This window comes from Somniosus microcephalus, chromosome 5 (genome assembly GCF_052327205.1).
Source record: "Somniosus microcephalus isolate GS21.2 chromosome 5, FLI_Smic_1.0, whole genome shotgun sequence".
NCBI lineage: Eukaryota > Metazoa > Chordata > Chondrichthyes > Squaliformes > Somniosidae > Somniosus > Somniosus microcephalus.
Genome location: NC_140991.1, coordinates 25735260 through 25755579, shown reverse-complemented (window position 1 = coordinate 25755579; position 20320 = coordinate 25735260). Strand labels below are relative to the sequence as shown.

The window sequence follows — 20320 nt, the reverse complement described above, 5'->3', positions numbered from 1 at the left end:
TTGCTTTTCATGCATTTGGTTTGGCAGATGCTGCTTGGTTTACCAAATGGGCCGGATAAACTGCATCTGCGAAAGAGTGTTCCGTATCGCCCCCTCTCTCTCTCTCGCCCCCCTCTCTCTCTCTCGCCCCCTCTCTCTCTCGCCCCCTCTCTCTCTCTCGCCCCCCTCTCTCTCTCTCGCCCCCCTCTCTCTCTCTCGCCCCCCTCTCTCTCTCTCGCCCCCCTCTCTCTCTCTCGCCCCCCTCTCTCTCTCTCGCCCCCCTCTCTCTCTCTCGCCCCCCTCTCTCTCTCTCGCCCCCCTCTCTCTCTCTCGCCCCCCTCTCTCTCTCTCGCCCCCCTCTCTCTCTCTCGCCCCCCCTCTCTCTCTCTCGCCCCCCTCTCTCCCCTCTCTCTCTCGCCCCCCTCTCTCTCTCTCGCCCCCCTCTCTCTCTCTCGCCCCCTCTCTCTCTCTCGCCCCCTCTCTCTCTCTCGCCCCCTCTCTCTCTCTCGCCCCCCTCTCTCTCTCTCGCCCCCCTCTCTCTCTCTCGCCCCCCTCTCTCTCTCTCGCCCCCCTCTCTCTCTCTCGCCCCCCTCTCTCTCTCTCGCCCCCCTCTCTCTCTCTCGCCCCCCTCTCTCTCTCTCGCCCCCCCTCTCTCTCTCTCGCCCCCCTCTCTCTCTCTCGCCCCCCTCTCTCTCTCTCGCCCCCCTCTCTCTCTCTCGCCCCCCTCTCTCTCTCGCCCCCCTCTCTCTCTCTCGCCCCCTCTCTCTCTCTCGCCCCCTCTCTCTCTCTCGCCCCCCTCTCTCTCTCTCGCCCCCCTCTCTCTCTCTCGCCCCCCTCTCTCTCTCTCGCCCCCCTCTCTCTCTCTCGCCCCCTCTCTCTCTCTCGCCCCCTCTCTCTCTCTCGCCCCCCTCTCTCTCTCTCGCCCCCCTCTCTCTCTCTCTCGCCCCCTCTCTCTCTCTCGCCCCCCTCTCTCTCTCGCCCCCCTCTCTCTCTCTCGCCCCCCTCTCTCTCTCTCGCCCCCCTCTCTCTCTCTCGCCCCCCTCTCTCTCTCTCGCCCCCTCTCTCTCTCTCGCCCCCCTCTCTCTCTCTCGCCCCCCTCTCTCTCTCTCGCCCCCCTCTCTCTCTCTCGCCCCCCTCTCTCTCTCTCGCCCCCCTCTCTCTCTCTCGCCCCCTCTCTCTCTCTCGCCCCCCTCTCTCTCTCTCGCCCCCCTCTCTCCTCTCTCTCGCCCCCCTCTCTCTCTCTCGCCCCCCTCTCTCTCTCTCGCCCCCCTCTCTCTCTCTCGCCCCCCCTCTCTCTCTCTCGCCCCCCTCTCTCTCTCTCGCCCCCCTCTCTCTCTCTCGCCCCCCTCTCTCTCTCTCGCCCCCCTCTCTCTCTCTCGCCCCCCTCTCTCTCTCTCGCCCCCCTCTCTCTCTCTCGCCCCCCTCTCTCTCTCTCTCGCCCCCCTCTCTCTCTCTCGCCCCCCTCTCTCTCTCTCGCCCCCCTCTCTCTCTCTCGCCCCCTCTCTCTCTCTCGCCCCCCTCTCTCTCTCTCGCCCCCCTCTCTCTCTCTCGCCCCCCTCTCTCTCTCTCGCCCCCTCTCTCTCTCTCGCCCCCCTCTCTCTCTCTCGCCCCCCTCTCTCTCTCTCGCCCCCTCTCTCTCTCTCGCCCCCCTCTCTCTCTCTCGCCCCCCTCTCTCTCTCTCGCCCCCCTCTCTCTCTCTCGCCCCCCTCTCTCTCTCTCGCCCCCTCTCTCTCTCTCGCCCCCCTCTCTCTCTCTCGCCCCCCTCTCTCTCTCTCGCCCCCCTCTCTCTCTCTCGCCCCCCTCTCTCTCTCTCGCCCCCCTCTCTCTCTCTCGCCCCCCTCTCTCTCTCTCGCCCCCCTCTCTCTCTCTCGCCCCCCTCTCTCTCTCTCGCCCCCTCTCTCTCTCTCGCCCCCCTCTCTCTCTCGCCCCCCTCTCTCTCTCTCGCCCCCCTCTCTCTCTCTCGCCCCCCTCTCTCTCTCTCGCCCCCCTCTCTCTCTCTCGCCCCCCTCTCTCTCTCTCGCCCCCCTCTCTCTCTCTCGCCCCCCTCTCTCTCTCTCGCCCCCCTCTCTCTCTCTCGCCCCCCTCTCTCTCTCTCGCCCCCCTCTCTCTCTCTCGCCCCCCTCTCTCTCTCTCGCCCCCCTCTCTCTCTCTCGCCCCCCTCTCTCTCTCTCGCCCCCCTCTCTCTCTCTCGCCCCCCTCTCTCTCTCTCGCCCCCTCTCTCTCTCGCCCCCCTCTCTCTCTCTCGCCCCCCTCTCTCTCTCTCGCCCCCTCTCTCTCTCTCGCCCCCTCTCTCTCTCTCGCCCCCTCTCTCTCTCGCCCCCCTCTCTCTCTCTCGCCCCCCTCTCTCTCTCTCGCCCCCTCTCTCTCTCTCGCCCCCCTCTCTCTCTCTCGCCCCCCTCTCTCTCTCTCGCCCCCTCTCTCTCTCTCGCCCCCCTCTCTCTCTCTCGCCCCCCTCTCTCTCTCTCGCCCCCTCTCTCTCTCTCGCCCCCTCTCTCTCTCTCGCCCCCCTCTCTCTCTCTCGCCCCCCTCTCTCTCTCTCGCCCCCCTCTCTCTCTCTCGCCCCCCTCTCTCTCTCTCGCCCCCCTCTCTCTCTCTCGCCCCCCTCTCTCTCTCTCGCCCCCCTCTCTCTCTCTCGCCCCCCTCTCTCTCTCTCGCCCCCTCTCTCTCTCGCCCCTCTCTCTCGCCCTCTCTCTCTCGCCCCCTCTCTCTCTCTCGCCCCCCTCTCTCTCTCTCGCCCCCCTCTCTCTCTCTCGCCCCCTCTCTCTCTCTCGCCCCCCTCTCTCTCTCTCGCCCCCTCTCTCTCGCCCCTCTCTCTCTCTCGCCCCCCTCTCTCTCTCTCGCCCCCCTCTCTCTCTCTCGCCCCCCTCTCTCTCTCTCGCCCCCCTCTCTCTCTCGCCCCCTCTCTCTCTCTCGCCCCCCTCTCTCTCTCTCGCCCCCCTCTCTCTCTCTCTCGCCCCCCTCTCTCTCTCTCGCCCCCCTCTCTCTCTCTCGCCCCCTCTCTCTCTCTCGCCCCCCTCTCTCTCTCTCGCCCCCTCTCTCTCTCTCGCCCCCCTCTCTCTCTCTCGCCCCCTCTCTCTCTCTCGCCCTCTCTCTCCCCCCTCTCTCTCTCTCGCCCCCCTCTCTCTCTCTCGCCCCCCTCTCTCTCTCGCCCCCTCTCTCTCTCTCGCCCCCTCTCTCTCTCTCGCCCCCCTCTCTCTCTCTCGCCCCCTCTCTCTCTCTCGCCCCCCTCTCTCTCTCTCGCCCCCCTCTCTCTCTCTCGCCCCCTCTCTCTCTCTCGCCCCCCTCTCTCTCTCTCGCCCCCTCTCTCTCTCTCGCCCCTCTCTCGCCCTCTCTCCCCCTCTCTCTCTCTCGCCCCCCTCTCTCTCTCTCGCCCCCCTCTCTCTCTCGCCCCCTCTCTCTCTCTCGCCCCCCTCTCTCTCTCGCCCCCTCTCTCTCCCCCCCTCTCTCTCTCGCCCCCCTCTCTCTCTCTCGCCCCCCTCTCTCTCTCTCTCGCCCCCTCTCTCTCTCTCGCCCCCCTCTCTCTCTCCCCCCTCTCTCGCCCCCCTCTCTCTCTCTCGCCCCCCTCTCTCTCTCTCGCCCCCCTCTCTCTCTCTCGCCCCCTCTCTCTCTCTCGCCCCCCTCTCTCTCTCGCCCCCCTCTCTCTCTCTCGCCCCCCTCTCTCGCCCCCTCTCTCTCTCGCCCCCTCTCTCTCTCTCGCCCCCCCTCTCTCTCTCGCCCCCTCTCTCTCTCTCGCCCCCCTCTCTCTCTCTCGCCCCCTCTCTCTCTCTCGCCCCCTCTCTCTCTCTCGCCCCCTCTCTCTCTCTCGCCCCCCTCTCTCTCTCTCGCCCCCCTCTCTCTCTCTCGCCCCCCTCTCTCTCTCTCGCCCCCCTCTCTCTCTCTCTCGCCCCCCTCTCTCTCTCTCGCCCCCCTCTCTCTCTCTCTCGCCCCCCTCTCTCTCTCTCGCCCCCCTCTCTCTCTCTCGCCCCCCTCTCTCTCTCTCGCCCCCCTCTCTCTCTCTCGCCCCCCTCTCTCTCTCTCTCGCCCCCCTCTCTCTCGCTCTCTCGCCCCCCTCTCTCTCTCTCTCGCCCCCCTCTCTCTCTCTCTCGCCCCCCCTCTCTCTCTCTCTCGCCCCCCTCTCTCTCTCTCTCGCCCCCCTCTCTCTCTCTCTCGCCCCCCTCTCTCTCTCTCTCGCCCCCCTCTCTCTCTCTCTCCCCCTCTCTCTCTCTCGCCCCCCTCTCTCTCTCTCTCGCCCCCCTCTCTCTCTCTCTCGCCCCCTCTCTCTCCTCTCTCTCGCCCCCCCTCTCTCTCTCTCTCGCCCCCCTCTCTCTCTCTCTCGCCCCCCTCTCTCTCTCTCTCTCGCCCCCCTCTCTCTCTCTCTCGCCCCCCTCTCTCTCTCTCTCGCCCCCCTCTCTCTCTCTCTCGCCCCCCTCTCTCTCTCTCTCGCCCCCCTCTCTCTCTCTCTCGCCCCCCTCTCTCTCTCTCGCCCCCCTCTCTCTCTCTCGCCCCCCTCTCTCTCTCTCTCGCCCCCCTCTCTCTCTCTCGCCCCCCTCTCTCTCTCTCTCGCCCCCCTCTCTCTCTCTCTCGCCCCCCCTCTCTCTCTCGCCCCCTCTCTCTCTCTCGCCCCCCTCTCTCTCTCTCTCGCCCCCTCTCTCTCTCTCTCGCCCCCCTCTCTCTCTCTCTCGCCCCCCTCTCTCTCTCTCTCGCCCCCCTCTCTCTCTCTCGCCCCCTCTCTCTCTCTCTCGCCCCTCTCTCTCTCTCGCCCCCTCTCTCTCCTCGCCCCCTCTCTCTCTCCTCGCCCCCCTCTCTCTCTCTCTCGCCCCCCTCTCTCTCTCTCTCGCCCCCCTCTCTCTCGCCCCTCTCTCTCTCGCCCCCCTCTCTCTCTCTCGCCCCCCTCTCTCTCTCTCGCCCCCTCTCTCTCTCTCTCGCCCCCTCTCTCTCTCTCTCGCCCCCCTCTCTCTCTCTCTCGCCCCCCTCTCTCTCTCTCTCGCCCCCCTCTCTCTCTCTCTCGCCCCCCTCTCTCTCTCTCGCCCCCCTCTCTCTCTCTCGCCCCCCTCTCTCTCTCTCGCCCCCCTCTCTCTCTCTCGCCCCCCTCTCTCTCTCTCGCCCCCCTCTCTCTCTCTCGCCCCCCTCTCTCTCTCTCGCCCCCCTCTCTCTCTCGCCCCCTCTCTCTCTCGCCCCTCTCTCTCCCCCTCTCTCTCTCGCCCCCCTCTCTCTCTCTCGCCCCCTCTCTCGCTCTCTCTCTCGCCCCCCTCTCTCTCTCTCGCCCCCCTCTCTCTCTCGCCCCCCTCTCTCTCTCTCGCCCCCCTCTCCTCTCTCGCCCCCCTCTCCCTCTCTCGCCCCCCTCTCCCTCTCTCGCCCCCCTCTCCCTCTCTCGCCCCCCTCTCCCTCTCTCGCCCCCCTCTCCCTCTCTCGCCCCCCTCTCCTCTCTCGCCCCCTCTCCCTCTCTCGCCCCCCTCTCCCTCTCTCGCCCCCTCTCCCTCTCTCGCCCCCCTCTCCCTCTCTCGCCCCCCTCTCCCTCTCTCGCCCCCTCTCCTCTCTCGCCCCCTCTCCCTCTCTCGCCCCCCTCTCCCTCTCTCGCCCCCCTCTCCTCTCTCGCCCCCTCTCTCTCTCTCGCCCCCCTCTCTCTCTCTCGCCCCCCTCTCTCTCTCTCGCCCCCCTCTCTCTCTCTCGCCCCCCTCTCTCTCTCTCGCCCCCCTCTCTCTCTCTCGCCCCCCTCTCTCTCTCTCGCCCCCCTCTCTCTCTCTCGCCCCCTCTCTCTCTCTCTCGCCCCCTCTCTCTCGCCTCCCTCTCTCTCTCTCTCGCCCCCCCTCTCTCTCTCTCGCCCCCCTCTCTCTCTCTCGCCCCCCTCTCTCTCTCTCGCCCCCCTCTCTCTCTCTCGCCCCCCTCTCTCTCTCTCGCCCCCCTCTCTCTCTCTCGCCCCCCTCTCTCTCTCTCGCCCCCCTCTCTCTCTCTCGCCCCCCTCTCTCTCTCTCTCGCCCCCCTCTCTCTCTCTCTCGCCCCCCTCTCTCTCTCTCTCGCCCCCCTCTCTCTCTCTCTCGCCCCCCTCTCTCTCTCTCTCGCCGCCCCCCTCTCTCTCTCTCTCGCCGCCCCCCTCTCTCTCTCGCCCCCTCTCTCTCCCAGTGATACTTTCCAAGTTTTCCCTTTTATATGCATTAGTGGTGGACTCTCTCTGCCTGTGTGAATTGTTGTTTTGTTGTTGGGGGTTGGGTGGTAAACATGAATATCTTTGTTTAAAGGTTGGTGACTCGATCTGTGAAACGTGGCACGGACCAGTTAACGACGTAAATTAGCTGGACAGGAAGGCAGTTTACTCACTGATTTTTTGGAAAAAAACTCTTGCCTTTTGCTGAAGCTGCTCCCTCGCACTTTCTGCGTTCCAAACTTGTTAAGCTAGTTGTTCCTGAGTGATGTCACTAGCATTTGCCATTTGAACGCAAGTATTCAGGTCATAGAAAGGCAGGTTAAATTATATTTAATCATAATTCAAGGGGTCTTTTAAAATTCCTTCTGCACTTTCCACCCCCCCTGACCTCCAACAATGTCATTTTGAACTAATAGCCAGGAGCTGCCCAAGAAAAGATCCAACAACATTAAAAGATACACTCATTGCAGTGAATGCATTTTAAAGAAGCTCTTGTTTCGTACAGGCCGGAGATTTTTGTGGTTGTATGATGTGACTCTTAGAGCAGAGAAGGCTGAGGGGGGGACCCGATTGAGGTGTACAAAATTATGAGGGGCATAGATAGGGTAGATAGAAAGGAACGTTTCCCCTTAGTAGAGGGGTCAATAACCAGGGGGCATAGTTTCAAGGTAAGGGGCAGGAGGTTTAGAGGGGATTTGAGGAAAAACTTTTTCACCCAGAGGGTGGTTGGAATCTGGAACTCACTGCCTGAAAGGGTGGTAGAGGCAGGAACCCTCACAGCATTCAAGGTGCATTTAGATGAGCACTTGAAATGCCATAGCATACAAGGCTACGGACCAAGTGCTGGAAAATGGGATTAGAATAGACAGGGCTTGATGGCCGGCATGGACACGATGGGCCGAAGGGCCTCTTTCTGTGCTGTATTACTCTTGTGACTCATCTCGGAGATTGATTAAAGTATTGGCTGTAACTGAAGTGATATTCGGTTATATTCTGTAGAAAAATGGTGTATACATTCTATATTATAAACTGAATTGGGACTAATTTGCTATTTATGAAGTCGTTAGCGATAGCCTAGCACTGGTTGGATGGTGCGGTATCGTATATCGGGCTCGTGAGGAGCATAAACACCGGCAGAGACCATTTGGGCTGTACTGCAAATTCTATGTAAAATGCAGACCACTCCACACTATTGGTCAACCTGAATGATGCTGCTTATTTTCATTCAATTTCAAAGATTTTTTATACAAAAAATATGGATTAGCCATTCGCTCCTTGCATTTTCACTCCGTTCAGTTGATCCTTAACAAGGATTTCCATTTTTACAACAAAGTTGATGGAATGTGATCCCCAAAACGATGGTTAAAACTCTAGGAATCTCACGCCATAGAAATGAACTTGACTTATTCTGTTCCCGCAAACCAATGACCCCCGAGAGCAGTGTTTTTCAATACGCCTGTTTCATCAGTTGCATTATCCTCCGTGCTGCCGCTTTCTCTGAAATCTAGAGCACTGCCAAGTATGCACCGTACACCACTGTGTGCGTGAAGGATAAAACTAAAGCTTGGCAGAATCGGGTGCTTAACTAATGCATTGCCTGTTGACCGGAAGACCTAGCGAAAATAAGCCCCCCTTCATATAGCATTAATATTATGGTCAGTGAACAAAATAATATAATGCAATTCTCAGCAGCCTCGGTGACGATAGTGGGGCACTGGAATTAGTTTTACACTTGTAAACATTGCTGTTTGTGGGACCTTGCTGTGTGCAATTTTGGCTGCCGCGTGTCCCACATTACAACAGTGACTACACTTCAAATAGTCCTTCATTGGCTGTAAAGCACTTTGAGACGTCCGGTGGTTGTGAAAGGCGCAAGTCTGTCTGTCTGTCTGTCTTTCTTTCTTTGAGTGATTTCAACCCAGAATTTAGAAAAGGAAGGACAATGGTTCATCATAGTGTGTCACTCCACTCCCAGTGACTGCAGTAACTGGTCCATTAAATAGATATTAAAATGCTTTAACAGCTCAAATGTTCTCCGACAGGCTTGCAAGGTGGAAGATCTTGGAAAGGTAGAATTTGAAGAAGAAATCAAGAAACGGTTCAAAATGGTTTATGTGCCAAACTGGTTCTCGGTGGACCTGAAAACCGGGGTAAGTTTTGATCTTGTGTTTTATAGTTGTGACAAAATCCCACTATTTTTCATTGCTTTTTCGTGTGATGTTCCGCTGGCAAGGCTGCACTTCTTGCCCATCGCTAGTTGCCCTGTGAAGGTGGTGGTGGGCCTCCTCGTTGAACTGCCGCAATCCTGGTGCTTCCGCAATGGGTAGGGAAGTCCGGGATTTTGGCCCAGTGATGATGAAGGAATGACGTTATATGCCCAAGTCCATGTGGAACATTTTAGAAGTCATAGAGTGATCTTGGGGAAAAAAAACTAAACATTTGGTGTATAAAATGTCTTGCTGTCATAATGAGTATTGTGCAGAGGTGATGTAGCTTCCATCTCCCTAAGGGCGATTTTCTCAATGTGGCTTGTCAAACAATCATACTATCGGTGCTGAAGTATTCTATGACATTCATAGCACTATCAAATATGCACCCAGGCACAATTGTGCACATGAAGGCTCAAGGTTTTGGCTGAATCGGGCAAACCAGTTCTTAATGCATCATCTGCTGACCAACCTGTATCAGTCTTTTTTTTGCAGTGAAAGTAAGTCTAGTCTCTCCAGTCTTTCTTCATAACATAGTCCACTAAGACCGGGAGTGCTCTGGGTCACTCTTCTCTGAATCGTTTCTTATGCATCTATAGTCTTTTTGAGAGAGGTTGGCTGACTTGACCTACTGTGACTTTCCACTATTTATATTTCTAGACACAAAAGGCATCAAGGGGATATGGGGAGAGAGCAGGAATATGGTATTGAGATAGAGGATCAGCCATGATCATTTTGAATGGCGGCGCAGGCTCGAAGGGCCGAATGGCCTATTCCTTCTATTTTTCTATGCTTCTATGTTCAGATTACCAGAATTCAGGGTTGTTTCTCACCCCCCCCCCCCCCCCCCCCCGGATATGAAATTAATGCAAAATAGGTTATCTGCCTGGAAACCGGTTTCTAAATTTGCACTGTTTGAGTTGCTGAAATGTGTGAAGATTATGCACAGTTTGTGTCTGTTGCTCTGGGCCACTCCTCTGCACATCCTTCCAGCTGGCTGCATAGAGTGGCATTGCAGGTCTGCTGCAAAGATTCTCATAGGTGAGGGAGATTATAGAAGTGGGGGGGGGGGGGGGGAATAAAATAATACAAGTTTCAGTGTCTAGAAGTGTATGCTTCATTGGTAGAGAAGAATTTTTAAATGTTCTTGACTTTAGGAATCAAGTAATGGTAAAACCGTGAAATGCCTTAGACTGACATGGCCTAGTGTTCCTGAAGACTTTGAAGCCACCCGCGTAATTTTACCCTTCAAACTGTGTTCATGTTACGGTAGGTCATGTATGTGTTTTATTTTAAAGAACGGGAGCTGGTATTGTTTACTTTTTATTTATAAAGGGTGACTTTTCGAGGCTGTTTGGGGAAAAGTGCAGCTCATTTACTTTGTAACCGAATCCAAGAACATTCCACTTTAAATTTAGTTCGGCAAAAAGTCGGCTTAAGAAGACTGCAATCTTTTTTGAGAGTTGGAACTCTTCCTGCGTCTCTCTTTGTGACAGTTTTGAGCTTTGTGGTTCTGCTAAAGCTCTATTGCTAATCTTCAGAATTTAATCTTTTCTAATGTCGCTTTTTTTTATCCGTTTTTCTTCAGTTTTTTTTCTCACTGCGCTAGTTTTCCAGGAGAACGCGTTGATTTCATTTTCTGAAGTAGGTAATTGCTCTTGCAAGCTTTTTCTCTTCAGTTGCCTTGACTGACAGGACTTTAATTGTGCCTGATGGCCCTGTCTTCTGAATTGCGATTTCCTTATAAAAAGATCTGTCTGTTAGGCAGCCTGCAAATTCCTGGACTGTAGTGGTCCCAGAACTCCAAGTAAGTTTGTAGATAACCGATTTCCTGGTGGCTAATTGTTCACTGAAATGCTAGCTGTACATTTTAATTCAGTAGGTTTAGTAGCAGTGACATAGAATGAGGTAATTATATGAGAAGAAAATGTAAGAAGCTATTGGCTGAGGGCACATTACGCAATTAAATCTATCCAGCATGTTGTTAAGCAGTCAGAAATGTGAAAGAGCTTATCTGTAAACTAATTCAGATATGCGTTCAACACTTCTTTTTACATTAAATGTTGCTGCAACTTTATTGGAAGGTTATAATATCGTTATATTAAAAAAAGTTGATCGTGATTCCTTTCATGTCTATTTGTTCATGATCTCGTCCGTAGCAATCACAAGACCATCAAATCTCCACCATCACGACCACTTAGTGTTGATTTTAGCCTCTAGGTCGCTTCTGTCATTCAGCGGCCATGTTTGATGCTACACTTGAGCTGCTCCCTTAAGCATTGGAGCTATTTTTTTTTAAACTTAAGACTGACTCCATGTTGAACCTCTGTTCTCAGTCACTGCCAGTCCCTCGCATCAGATCTTGACCGGGGACCAAGCAATTTTACTCATGCCCATCCCAGCTAAGGGGCAGCCTTCATCTTGGCCCCAGCTTGTGCCTTCCACCCAACCCAACGCCTCCAGCTCAGTTCCAGTCTAGAGAAAAGTGAAACAGTAGGATTGATAGCAAGTAGTCGTCTACTTGAGGTGCCTATGGTGACCTATTCTGTGAGAATAAAGCTCATGTAGGTTAGGAGTGTCATTGGATTTCTAAAGAACAACTTACAACGATTAAATATATATTAAATAAACTAAGCAAACTTAAAGGATAAAACCCCTGATCCGGATGGATTGCATTCACGCATTTTGAAAGAATCTAGGGAAGAGGCATTACTACACATATTTAATAATTTGTTAGAAAAAGGTGTAGTGTCAGAGGACTGGTGGATAGCTAATGTAATAATACCTATATTTAAGAAGGGGAATAGAACATGTCCATGGAATTATAGACCAGTCAGCTTAACATTGGTGGTAGGAAAAATAATGGAATTCCTACTAAAGGAGAGAATAGAAGAACATCTAAAAATGAAAAATATAATAATGAATAGTCAGCATGGATTTCAAAAGGGAAAATCTTGCTTGACCAACCTTACTGAATTTTTTGAAGAGGTAACGGAGAGTAGACAATGGCAGTAGATGTAATTTATCTAGATTTTCAAAAGGCCTTCGATAAGGTACCCCATAATAGACTGATGAACAAGGTCAGAGAATGCAGAGTCGGGACAAGTAGCAGAATGGATTGCTGGCTGGCTTCAAGACAGAAAGCAGAGAGTAGGAGTAAAGGGTAGTTATTCACAGGGGCAGAAGGTGGGTAGTGGTGTTCCACAAGGATCAGTGCTGGGACCACTGTTGTTCACAATTATATTAACGATTTAGACTTTGGAATCAAAAACACAATTTCTAAATTTGCGGATGATACCAAATTGGGGGGGATAGTCAATACGGAGGAGGACTGCAACAAATTACAGGAGGACATCAATAAACTTGCAGAATGGGCAAATTAAGTTCAACACAGATAAATGTGAGGTGGTGTTACATTTTGGTAGGAAGAATAGGGAGGTCACATCACTTGGAGGGTGCGAGTCTAGGTGGGGTAGAGGAACAAAGGGATCTCGGAGTACAAATACACAAATCACAAAGTTGCGACACAGGTTAGCAAGGCCATAAAAAATCAAACCAAACACTAGGGTTTATTTCCAGAGGGATAGAATTGAAAAGTAGGGAAGTTATGCTAAACCTGTATCGAACCTTGGTTAGACCACACTTGGAGTACTGCATACAGTTCTGGTCGCCATATTATAAAAAGGATATAGAGGCACTGGAGAAGGTGCAGAGAAGATTTACAAGGATGATACCAGAAATGTGAGGGTATACATACCAGGAAAGGATGAACAGGCTGGGTCTCTTTTTTTTTTCTCTTGGAAAAAAGAAGGCTGAGGGGTGACCTAATAGAGGTCTTTAAAATTATGAAAGGTTTTGATAGAGTGGATACAGAGAGAATGTTTCCACTTGTGGGGAAGAGCAAAACTAGAGGCCATCAATATAAGATAGTCACCAAGAAATCCAATAGAGAATTCAGAAGAACCTCCTTTACCCAAAGAGTGGTGCGAATGTGGAACTTGCTACCAATGGGAGTGGTTGAAGCGAATGGTATAGATGCATTTAAGGGGAGGCTGGATAAGCATATGAGGGAAAAGGGAATAGAGGGTTACGCTGATAGATTTAGATGAGAAAGATGGGAGGAGGCTCGTGTGGAGCGTAAACGCCGGCATAGACTGGTTGGGCCGAATGGCCTGTTTCTGTGCCATATATCCTATGTAACTCATCTCAGTGATATTTGTTAAATTACGTGGGAGCTACATCCAGTTTTTTGATCAGTGTTTCTGTTGGGGCTGTATTCAGTGTAGATGTTGTTCACCAGCATGTTCGAAGTCCTTGGGTTGTGATAAAGTTCACACTACAATATTAATGATTATGGCGTCGTTACTTTTAAGTTTATTGAGAAGTAGTGTGCACTGGATTACCAGGAAATCCTATGGCCAGGGAACATTATTAAGAAAATGCCTAGACAGATTGAAGTTTCGTTATCGGTGCTGCTGTGATAGCTGTAAAGCTGTGCAGTTTGCCATCTGCCCAATTAGTCATATCTAAATTTGTGTTTGTGTTCTGTTTCTTTCTGGTAGATGTTGACAATTACTTTAGACGAGAGTGACTGTTTTGCTGCCTGGGTGTCAGCGAAGGATGCTGGATTTAGCAGTCCAGATGGATCCGACCCAAAACGTAAGTGGCTAATGGTAAGGCTGAATTGGGGTATTGTACGGTACCACTTTATCTCCAGTCTTTGACGGTCAGGATAAGAGCTGGCTCTGGGTCACTGCAAAGGCGACGTTGGGGTGCTAAGCCAATCTGCAGGAGAACAAGTTAATATTGTGACATTCATTCCAACAGTACTGTATTGCATTGTATAAAATGGACAGTACTATTTTGAATACTTTTTTTTCTTTTTAATAAAAGACCATTTGGTCCAAACAACTCATCTCATTAACCTTGAGTATTGCTTCAGCCCACATTGTTCCTCCATGGAGCCTACAATTTGGAACTTAATGGAACAAAACTTAAACGTTTCTGTTGAAGTGGGCAGGGCGGGGTGGAGGGGCGGCTGACGCTACTTCAGTTTACTGTCCAGTCTTTTGGAGTCTGAGCCAGTATTAAACATACTTGTTTTTAAAGAATACTGCAATGAATAGTATATATTTCTTCTTCATCGTGCTGTACTGATTTTGATTGCAGCGGTGTCTGTTTACTGTCCCCAGTTCCTCTCCTCGCTGATCTCGAACACACTTCCATTTTTGCATCTCTTGTCTAACCTCCATTTTCACTGAAGCTGACTGATGCTCAGTTCTGTCTGAAGCCTCTAGTTTCTTGCTGGTAATTATTGGTCTAATTGAAATATAGGCTGCTGATGAATACACGACCATACCCCCTGCTAGTACCTGCAAGCTGTATTCTACGTTGGGGCGATTTTGTTTTCGAGTACTAGTCTGCTATATTTTGAGCTATTTTAACCATGACTGCTTAAAAGAGGATCAAAAAACTATAACTGACTGGAGTGGGCTCCCAGATCAACACAGGATCTCTCGCAAATTTCTGACAAAGTTCCAAGTTGCTTTTTACATAGTCAACAACAACTTGTATTTATATAGCGCCTTTAGCATAGTAAAACGTCCCAAGGCGCTTCACAGGAGTATTAGAAGACAAAAAAATTTGACACCAAGCCACATAAGGAGAAATATGGGCAGATGACCAAAAGCTTGGGTCAAAGAGGTAGGTTTTAAGGAGCGTCTTAAAGGTGGAAAGAGAGGTAGAGAGGCGCAGAGGTTTAGGCAGGGAATTCCAGAGCTTAGGGCCAAGGCAACAGAGGGCCCGGCCACCAATGGTGGAGCGATTATACTCAGGGGTGCTCGAGGGAAGAATTAGAGGAGCGCAGATATTGTGGGAGGGGAGGGTTGTGGGGCTGGAGGAGATTAGAGAGATAGGGAGGGGCGAGGCCATAGAGGGATTTGAAAACAAGGATGAGAATTTTGAAATCAAGGCACAAAACTCAGGTACAGATTCAATTCAGAAGAGGGAAGGCAATTTAGATTTAACTATTTTACACTAAAGATGTAGAACAGACTACCTGGGGAGGCAGTGGAGGTGGATATTACCAAACACACAGAACTGGACAGATACTTAGCAAGGAAAGTGATTGAGGAGCGTGACAGAGTAAGTATTTTTTGAACTTTGGGACTGGCCAGCTGGGCTGCAATGATCGCTGTACATTCTTCTTCCTATTTAATGAACTTTCAAAAGAATCTTTCTGTTGAAGTTTTTTTTTCCCGTCCTCTTATAAATTTACATCCTCTTTTGAGAACATAATTTACACCTGAGTCGCTTCAAAATTAGCAGCCGCTTGCTTTTGTAAAAGTGCGATCTCTAAGCACTCCTAAATCCCAACATCTGTTAGAACTGTCGGGGGGGGTGACGCATCGGGGGAAGGCACCAGCAGCCAGGCTCATGGCACCATGACTGGCTCTGTTGCAAAGAAGGGAGGGAAAAAGAGTGGCAGGGCTATAGTAATAGGGGATTCGATTGTAAGGGGAATAGATAGGGGTTTCTGTGGTCGCGACCGAGACTCCAGGATGGTATGTTGCCTCCCTGGTGCAAGGGTCAAGGATGTCTCGGCGCGGGTGCAGAACATTCTGGAGGGGGAGGGGGAACAGCCAGTTGTCGTGATACATGTTGGTACCAACGACGTAGCTAAAAAAAGGGAAGAGGTCCTACAAGTAGAATTTAGGGAGTTAGGAGCCAAGCTAAAAAGTAGGACCTCGAAGGTAGTAATCTCTGGATTACTACCAGTGCCACGTGCTAGTAAGAGTACAGAGAACAGGATAGTTAGGCTAAATACGTGGCTTGAGCAGTGGTGTAAGAGGGAGGGTTTTAAATTTTTGAGGCATTGGAACCAGTTTTGTGGTAGGTGTGACCTATACAAAAGGGACGGTCTACACCTGTGCAGAGATGGAACTGATGTTCTCGGGGTAATTTTTGATAAAGCAGTTCGGGAGCATTTAAACTAGTATGGCAGGGGGCTAGAAACCTATGTAGTGAAATAGAGGAAAGTGAAAGGCAGACAGAAATAAATGGTAAAAGGGTGAGGAACAAAAAACAAAGGGCCAAACTAATTCATAAAAAATGTGAGCATAAAAAAAGCCTGAGGGTTTTATACCTTAATGCGAGAAGCATCAGGAACAAGGTAGATGAATTAGCTGTGGAAATAGAGGTTAATAATTATGATCTAATTGGGATTACGGAAACATGGTTGCAGGGTGAGCAGGGCTGGGAGCTTAACATACAGGGGTATTCAGTATTTAGGAAGGATCGACAAAAAAGAAAGGGAGGAGGGGTAGCATTGCTAGTAAAAGAGGGGATAAATGCAATTGAAAGGAAGGATATTAACTCAGTTAATACAGAATCTATATGGGTGGAGCTAAGAAATAGCGAGGGGCGAAAAACATTAATAGGAGTGGTATATAGGCCTCCAAATAGTAAAATAGAGGTTAGGGAGGGCATCACGAGGGAAATTAGAGAAGCGTGCAATAAGAGCACAGCTGTCATCATAGGTGACTTTAACTTACATATAGATTGGACTAGCCTAATCAGTAAAAATAATGAGGAGGAGGAATTCCTTGAGTGTTTAAGGGATGGTTATCTGGATCAATATGTCGAGGAACCAACTCGGGAACAGGCTATATTGGACTGGGTACTGTGCAATGAGAAGGGACTAATCAGTAATCTTGTTGTACGGGGACCCTTGGGTCAGAGCGATCATAACATGATCGATTTCTCACTCGAAATGGAGAGCGAAGAAATTGACTCAGAGACTAAGGTCCTGAATTTAAACAAGGGGAATTATGATGCCATGAGACGGGAACTGAGTAGGTCTGATTGGACAACGTTCCTGAGAGGACTGGAGGTAGATAAACAATGGCAAACATTTAAAGATAGAATGACAAAATTACAAAAATTGTTTATACCAATCTGGCATAAAAGGAAATCTAAAAAGGTGACTCAACCGTGGATAACAGGGGAAATTAGAGACAGCATAAAATCCAAAGATAGGGCGTATAAAATAGCCAAAAAAAGCGCCAGAGCGGAAGATTGGGAACAGTTTAAGATAGAGCAAAGGAGGGCAAAGGGCATGATCAAGAGGGGCAAAATAGCTTACGAAAACAAGCTGGCGGAAAATATAAAAACTAACTCCAAAAGCTTTTATAAATATATCAAAAGGAAAAGACTGGTGAAAACCAAAGTTGGTCCATTGCAGTCAGATACGGGGGAATATATAATGGGAAATAAGGAAATGGCAGATCAACTAAATGCATACTTTGGGTCAGTCTTTACGAAGGAAGACACAAAAAACCTCCCTGGGATATCGGGAAAAATAGGGACATTGGCAAAGGAGGAACTGACGCAAATCAATATCTCTAAGGATATGGTGTTAAGGAAGCTAAAGGGATTGAAGGTGGACAAATCCCCAGGGCCTGATAACATGCATCCTAGGGTACTGAAGGAGGTGGCCCTAGAGATAGCGGATGCACTAAGGATGATTTTTCAGAATTCATTAGACTCGGGAACAGTGCCGATGGATTGGAGGGTAGCTAACGTTACCCCACTATTCAAAAAGGGGGGTAGGGAAAAAGCAGGTAATTACAGACCTGTAAGCCTTACATCAGTTGTGGGCAAAATGCTGGAGTCCATCATTAAGGATGAAATAGCGGAGCACTTAGCAAATGGGGACAGGATAGGACAGAGTCAACATGGATTTACAAAGGGTAAATCGTGCTTGACTAATCTATTGGAATTTTTTGAGGGAGTAACTGGTAGAATAGATGGGGGAGAGCCAGTAGATGTGGTGTACCTGGACTTCCAAAAGGCCTTCGATAAGGTCCCACATAAAAGATTAGCATGGAAAATTGAGGCTCATGGGATAAAGGGGAAAGTTTTGGCGTGGATAGGGAACTGGCTGTCAGATAGAAAACAGAGAGTTGGAATAAACGGCTCATTTTCTGAATGGCAGGCAGTAACAAGTGGGGTACCACAGGGATCTGTCCTGGGCCCCCAGCTGTTCACAATTTACATTAATGACCTGGATCAGGGAGTCGGATGCAGCATTTCCAAATTTGCAGACGACACTAAACTAGGAGGTGGGGTGGGCTCAGAGGAAGAGACCAGGAAGCTCCAGAGCGATTTGGACAGACTGGGCGATTGGGCGGATAAATGGCAGATGCACTATAATGTGGACAAGTGCGAAGTTATCCACCTTGGGTGCAGGAACGGGAGGGCAAATTATTATTTAAATGGCAATAGATTGGGAGAGGGGGAAGTACAGAGAGACCTGGGTGTTCTTGTACACCAGTCACTGAAGGCGAGCATGCAGGTGCAACAGGCGGTCAAGAAGGCAAACGGTATGCTGGCCTTCATAGCAAAAGGGTTAGAATACAGGAACAGGGATACCTTGCTGCAGCTGTACAGGGCACTGGTGAGACCACACCTCGAGTACTGTGTACAGTTTTGGTCGCCTCATCTGAGGAAGGATGTTCTTGCCATGGAGGGGGTGCAGCGGCGATTCACCAGGCTGATACCAGGAATGGCGGGAATGACCTATGAGGAGAGACTATGTAGTTTAGGGATGTACACACTGGAGTTTAGAAGATTGAGAGGGGACCTCATAGAAGTGTATAAAATTCTGACAGGTCTAGACAGACTGGATGCAGAAGGAATGTTTCCCTTGGCGGGTGAAAACAGAACTAGAGGACATAATTTAAGGATAAGGGCTAAACCATTTAGGACAGAGATGAGGGGGAATTTCTTCACTCAGAGAGTGGTGAACCTGTGGAACTCATTGCCACAGAGGGCAGTGTACGCCAGCTCATTAAATATATTTAAGAGGGAATTAGATATATTTCTACGGGCAAAAGGGGTTAAGGGTTACGGAGAGAAGGCGGGGACGGGATACTGAATTAAAGGATCAGCCATGATCTCATTAAATGGCGGAGCAGGCACGAAGGGCCGAATGGCCTACTCCTGCTCCTATCTTCTATGTATCTATGTATGTAACTGTTGCAGATGCAATGATACATACATGTACAATTGGAAGTAAAACTGACCCACGGCTCCCCAATAACCAATGATTTGGATGAGGGAACCAAATGTAATATTTCCAAGTTTGCTGACGACACGAAACTAGGTGGGGTTGTGAGGAGGATGCAAAGAGGCTTCACGGCGATTTAGACAAGTTGAGTGAGTGGGCAAATACATGGCAGATGCAGTATAACGTGGATAAATGTGAAGTTATCCACTTTGGTAGGAAAAATAGAAAGGTAGAGTATTATTTAAATAGTGATAGATTGGGAAATGTTGATGTACAAAGGGACCTGGGTGTCCTTGTACACCAGTCACTGAAAGCAAACATGCAGGTGCGGCAAGCAGTTAGGAAGGCAAATGGTAAGTTGGCCTTCATTGCAAGAGGATTTGAGTGCAGGAGCAAGGATGTCTTACTACAGTTGTACAGGGCCTTGGTGAGACCACACCTGGAGTACTGTGTGCAGTTTTGGTCTTACCTAAGAAAGGATATACTTGCCATAGAGGGAGTGCAGCGAAGGTTCACCAGACTGATTCCTGGGATGACCGGACTGTCGTACGAGGAGAGATTGGGTCGACTAGGCCTGTATTCACTAGAGTTTAGAAAAATGAGAGGGGATCTCATTGAAACATAAAATTCTGACAGGGCTAGACAGACTGGATGCAGGGAGGATGTTTCCCCTGGCTGGGGGGTCTAGAACGAGGGGTCACAGTCTCAGGATACGGATTAGGACATTTAGGACTGAGATGAGGAGAAATTTCCTCACTCAGAGGGTGGTGAACCTGTGGAATTCTCTACCACAGAAGGCTGTGGAGGCCAAGTCAGTGAATATATTTAAGGAGATGATAGATTTCTTGACACAAAAGGCATCAAGGGGTATGGGGAGAGAGTGGGAATATGGTATTGAGATAGAGGATCAGCCATGGTCATATTGAATGGTGGAGCAGGCTCAAAGGGCCTACTCCTCTTTTTCTATGTTTCTATGGCTATTTGTGAGGTGAACAGCTTGTACTGTGGCACATTATCTATTAAACTAATAATGCTGCTTGGGATTGAATGATTTAAATTTGCCTTTCGATTGTTTTCCATCATTAAACTGCATCACTTTGGTTCTACATTAGCCTAGAGGGAGAATATACTGGCATGGAGAGCTAAAACTACTGAAGAACTGGATTTACATAGGGCTTGTTTAAAAAAATTAAAATAAAAAAATTAAAATAAAAAAAAATTGTAACATTTAAATTGCAAATCCTATCCATGTTAATCATCGTGTTGTTCTTTTGTTAAATTTTCCAGCGTGTCCATCGCACTAGTTAACACAATCCTATCTGGAGAGGCTAATCAGTCCCTGTTACTCAGCAACTTCACAATCACACTGCTGCAAAATCATCTTTCCCTTTTTTATTTTTAACACCAAACAGGTGCAGCAGGCGGTTAAGAAGGCAAATGGCATGTTGGCCTTCGTAGCGAGAGGGTTTGAGTACAGGAACAAGTTGTACAGGGCCTTGGTGAGACCACATCTTGAGTATTGTGTGCAGTTTTGGTCGCCTTATCTGAGGAAGGACGTTCTTGCCATGGAGGGAGTTTAGCGAAGATTCACCAGGCTGATACCTGGGATGGCAGGAATGACGTATAAGGAGAGATTGGGTCGATTGGGCTTATAATCGCTGGAGTTTAGAAGAATGAGAGGGGATCTCATTGAAACTTATAAAATTCTGACCGGACTGGACAGACTAGATGCAGGAAGGATGTTGCCGATGGTCGGGGAGTCCAGAACCAGGGGTCACAGTCTAAGGGTAAGGGGTAGGCCATTTAGGACAGAAATGAGGAGGAATTTCTTCACCCAGAGAGTGGTGAACCTGTGGAATTCTCTACCACAGAAGGCAGTAGAGGCCAATACATTAAATATATTCAAGACGGAGTTGGATATATTTCTTAAGGTTAAAGGGATCA

The 20320-nt window shown here is 50.3% G+C and overlaps 1 protein-coding gene across 2 annotated transcripts in view; it reads left to right on the top strand.

Moving 5' to 3' along the window:
* The window catches only part of LOC147116964 (WD repeat-containing protein 48), a 144462-nt gene that overhangs the window by 96960 nt on the left and 27182 nt on the right, over nucleotides 1–20320 (top strand). For both annotated transcript variants that reach the window (XM_085987467.1, XM_085987468.1), the window contains exons 12-13: nucleotides 8143–8250; nucleotides 12870–12966. In XM_085987467.1, coding sequence (XP_085843593.1) covers nucleotides 8143–8250; nucleotides 12870–12966 — 205 coding nt within the window. The remainder of the gene's footprint in view (nucleotides 1–8142; nucleotides 8251–12869; nucleotides 12967–20320) is intronic.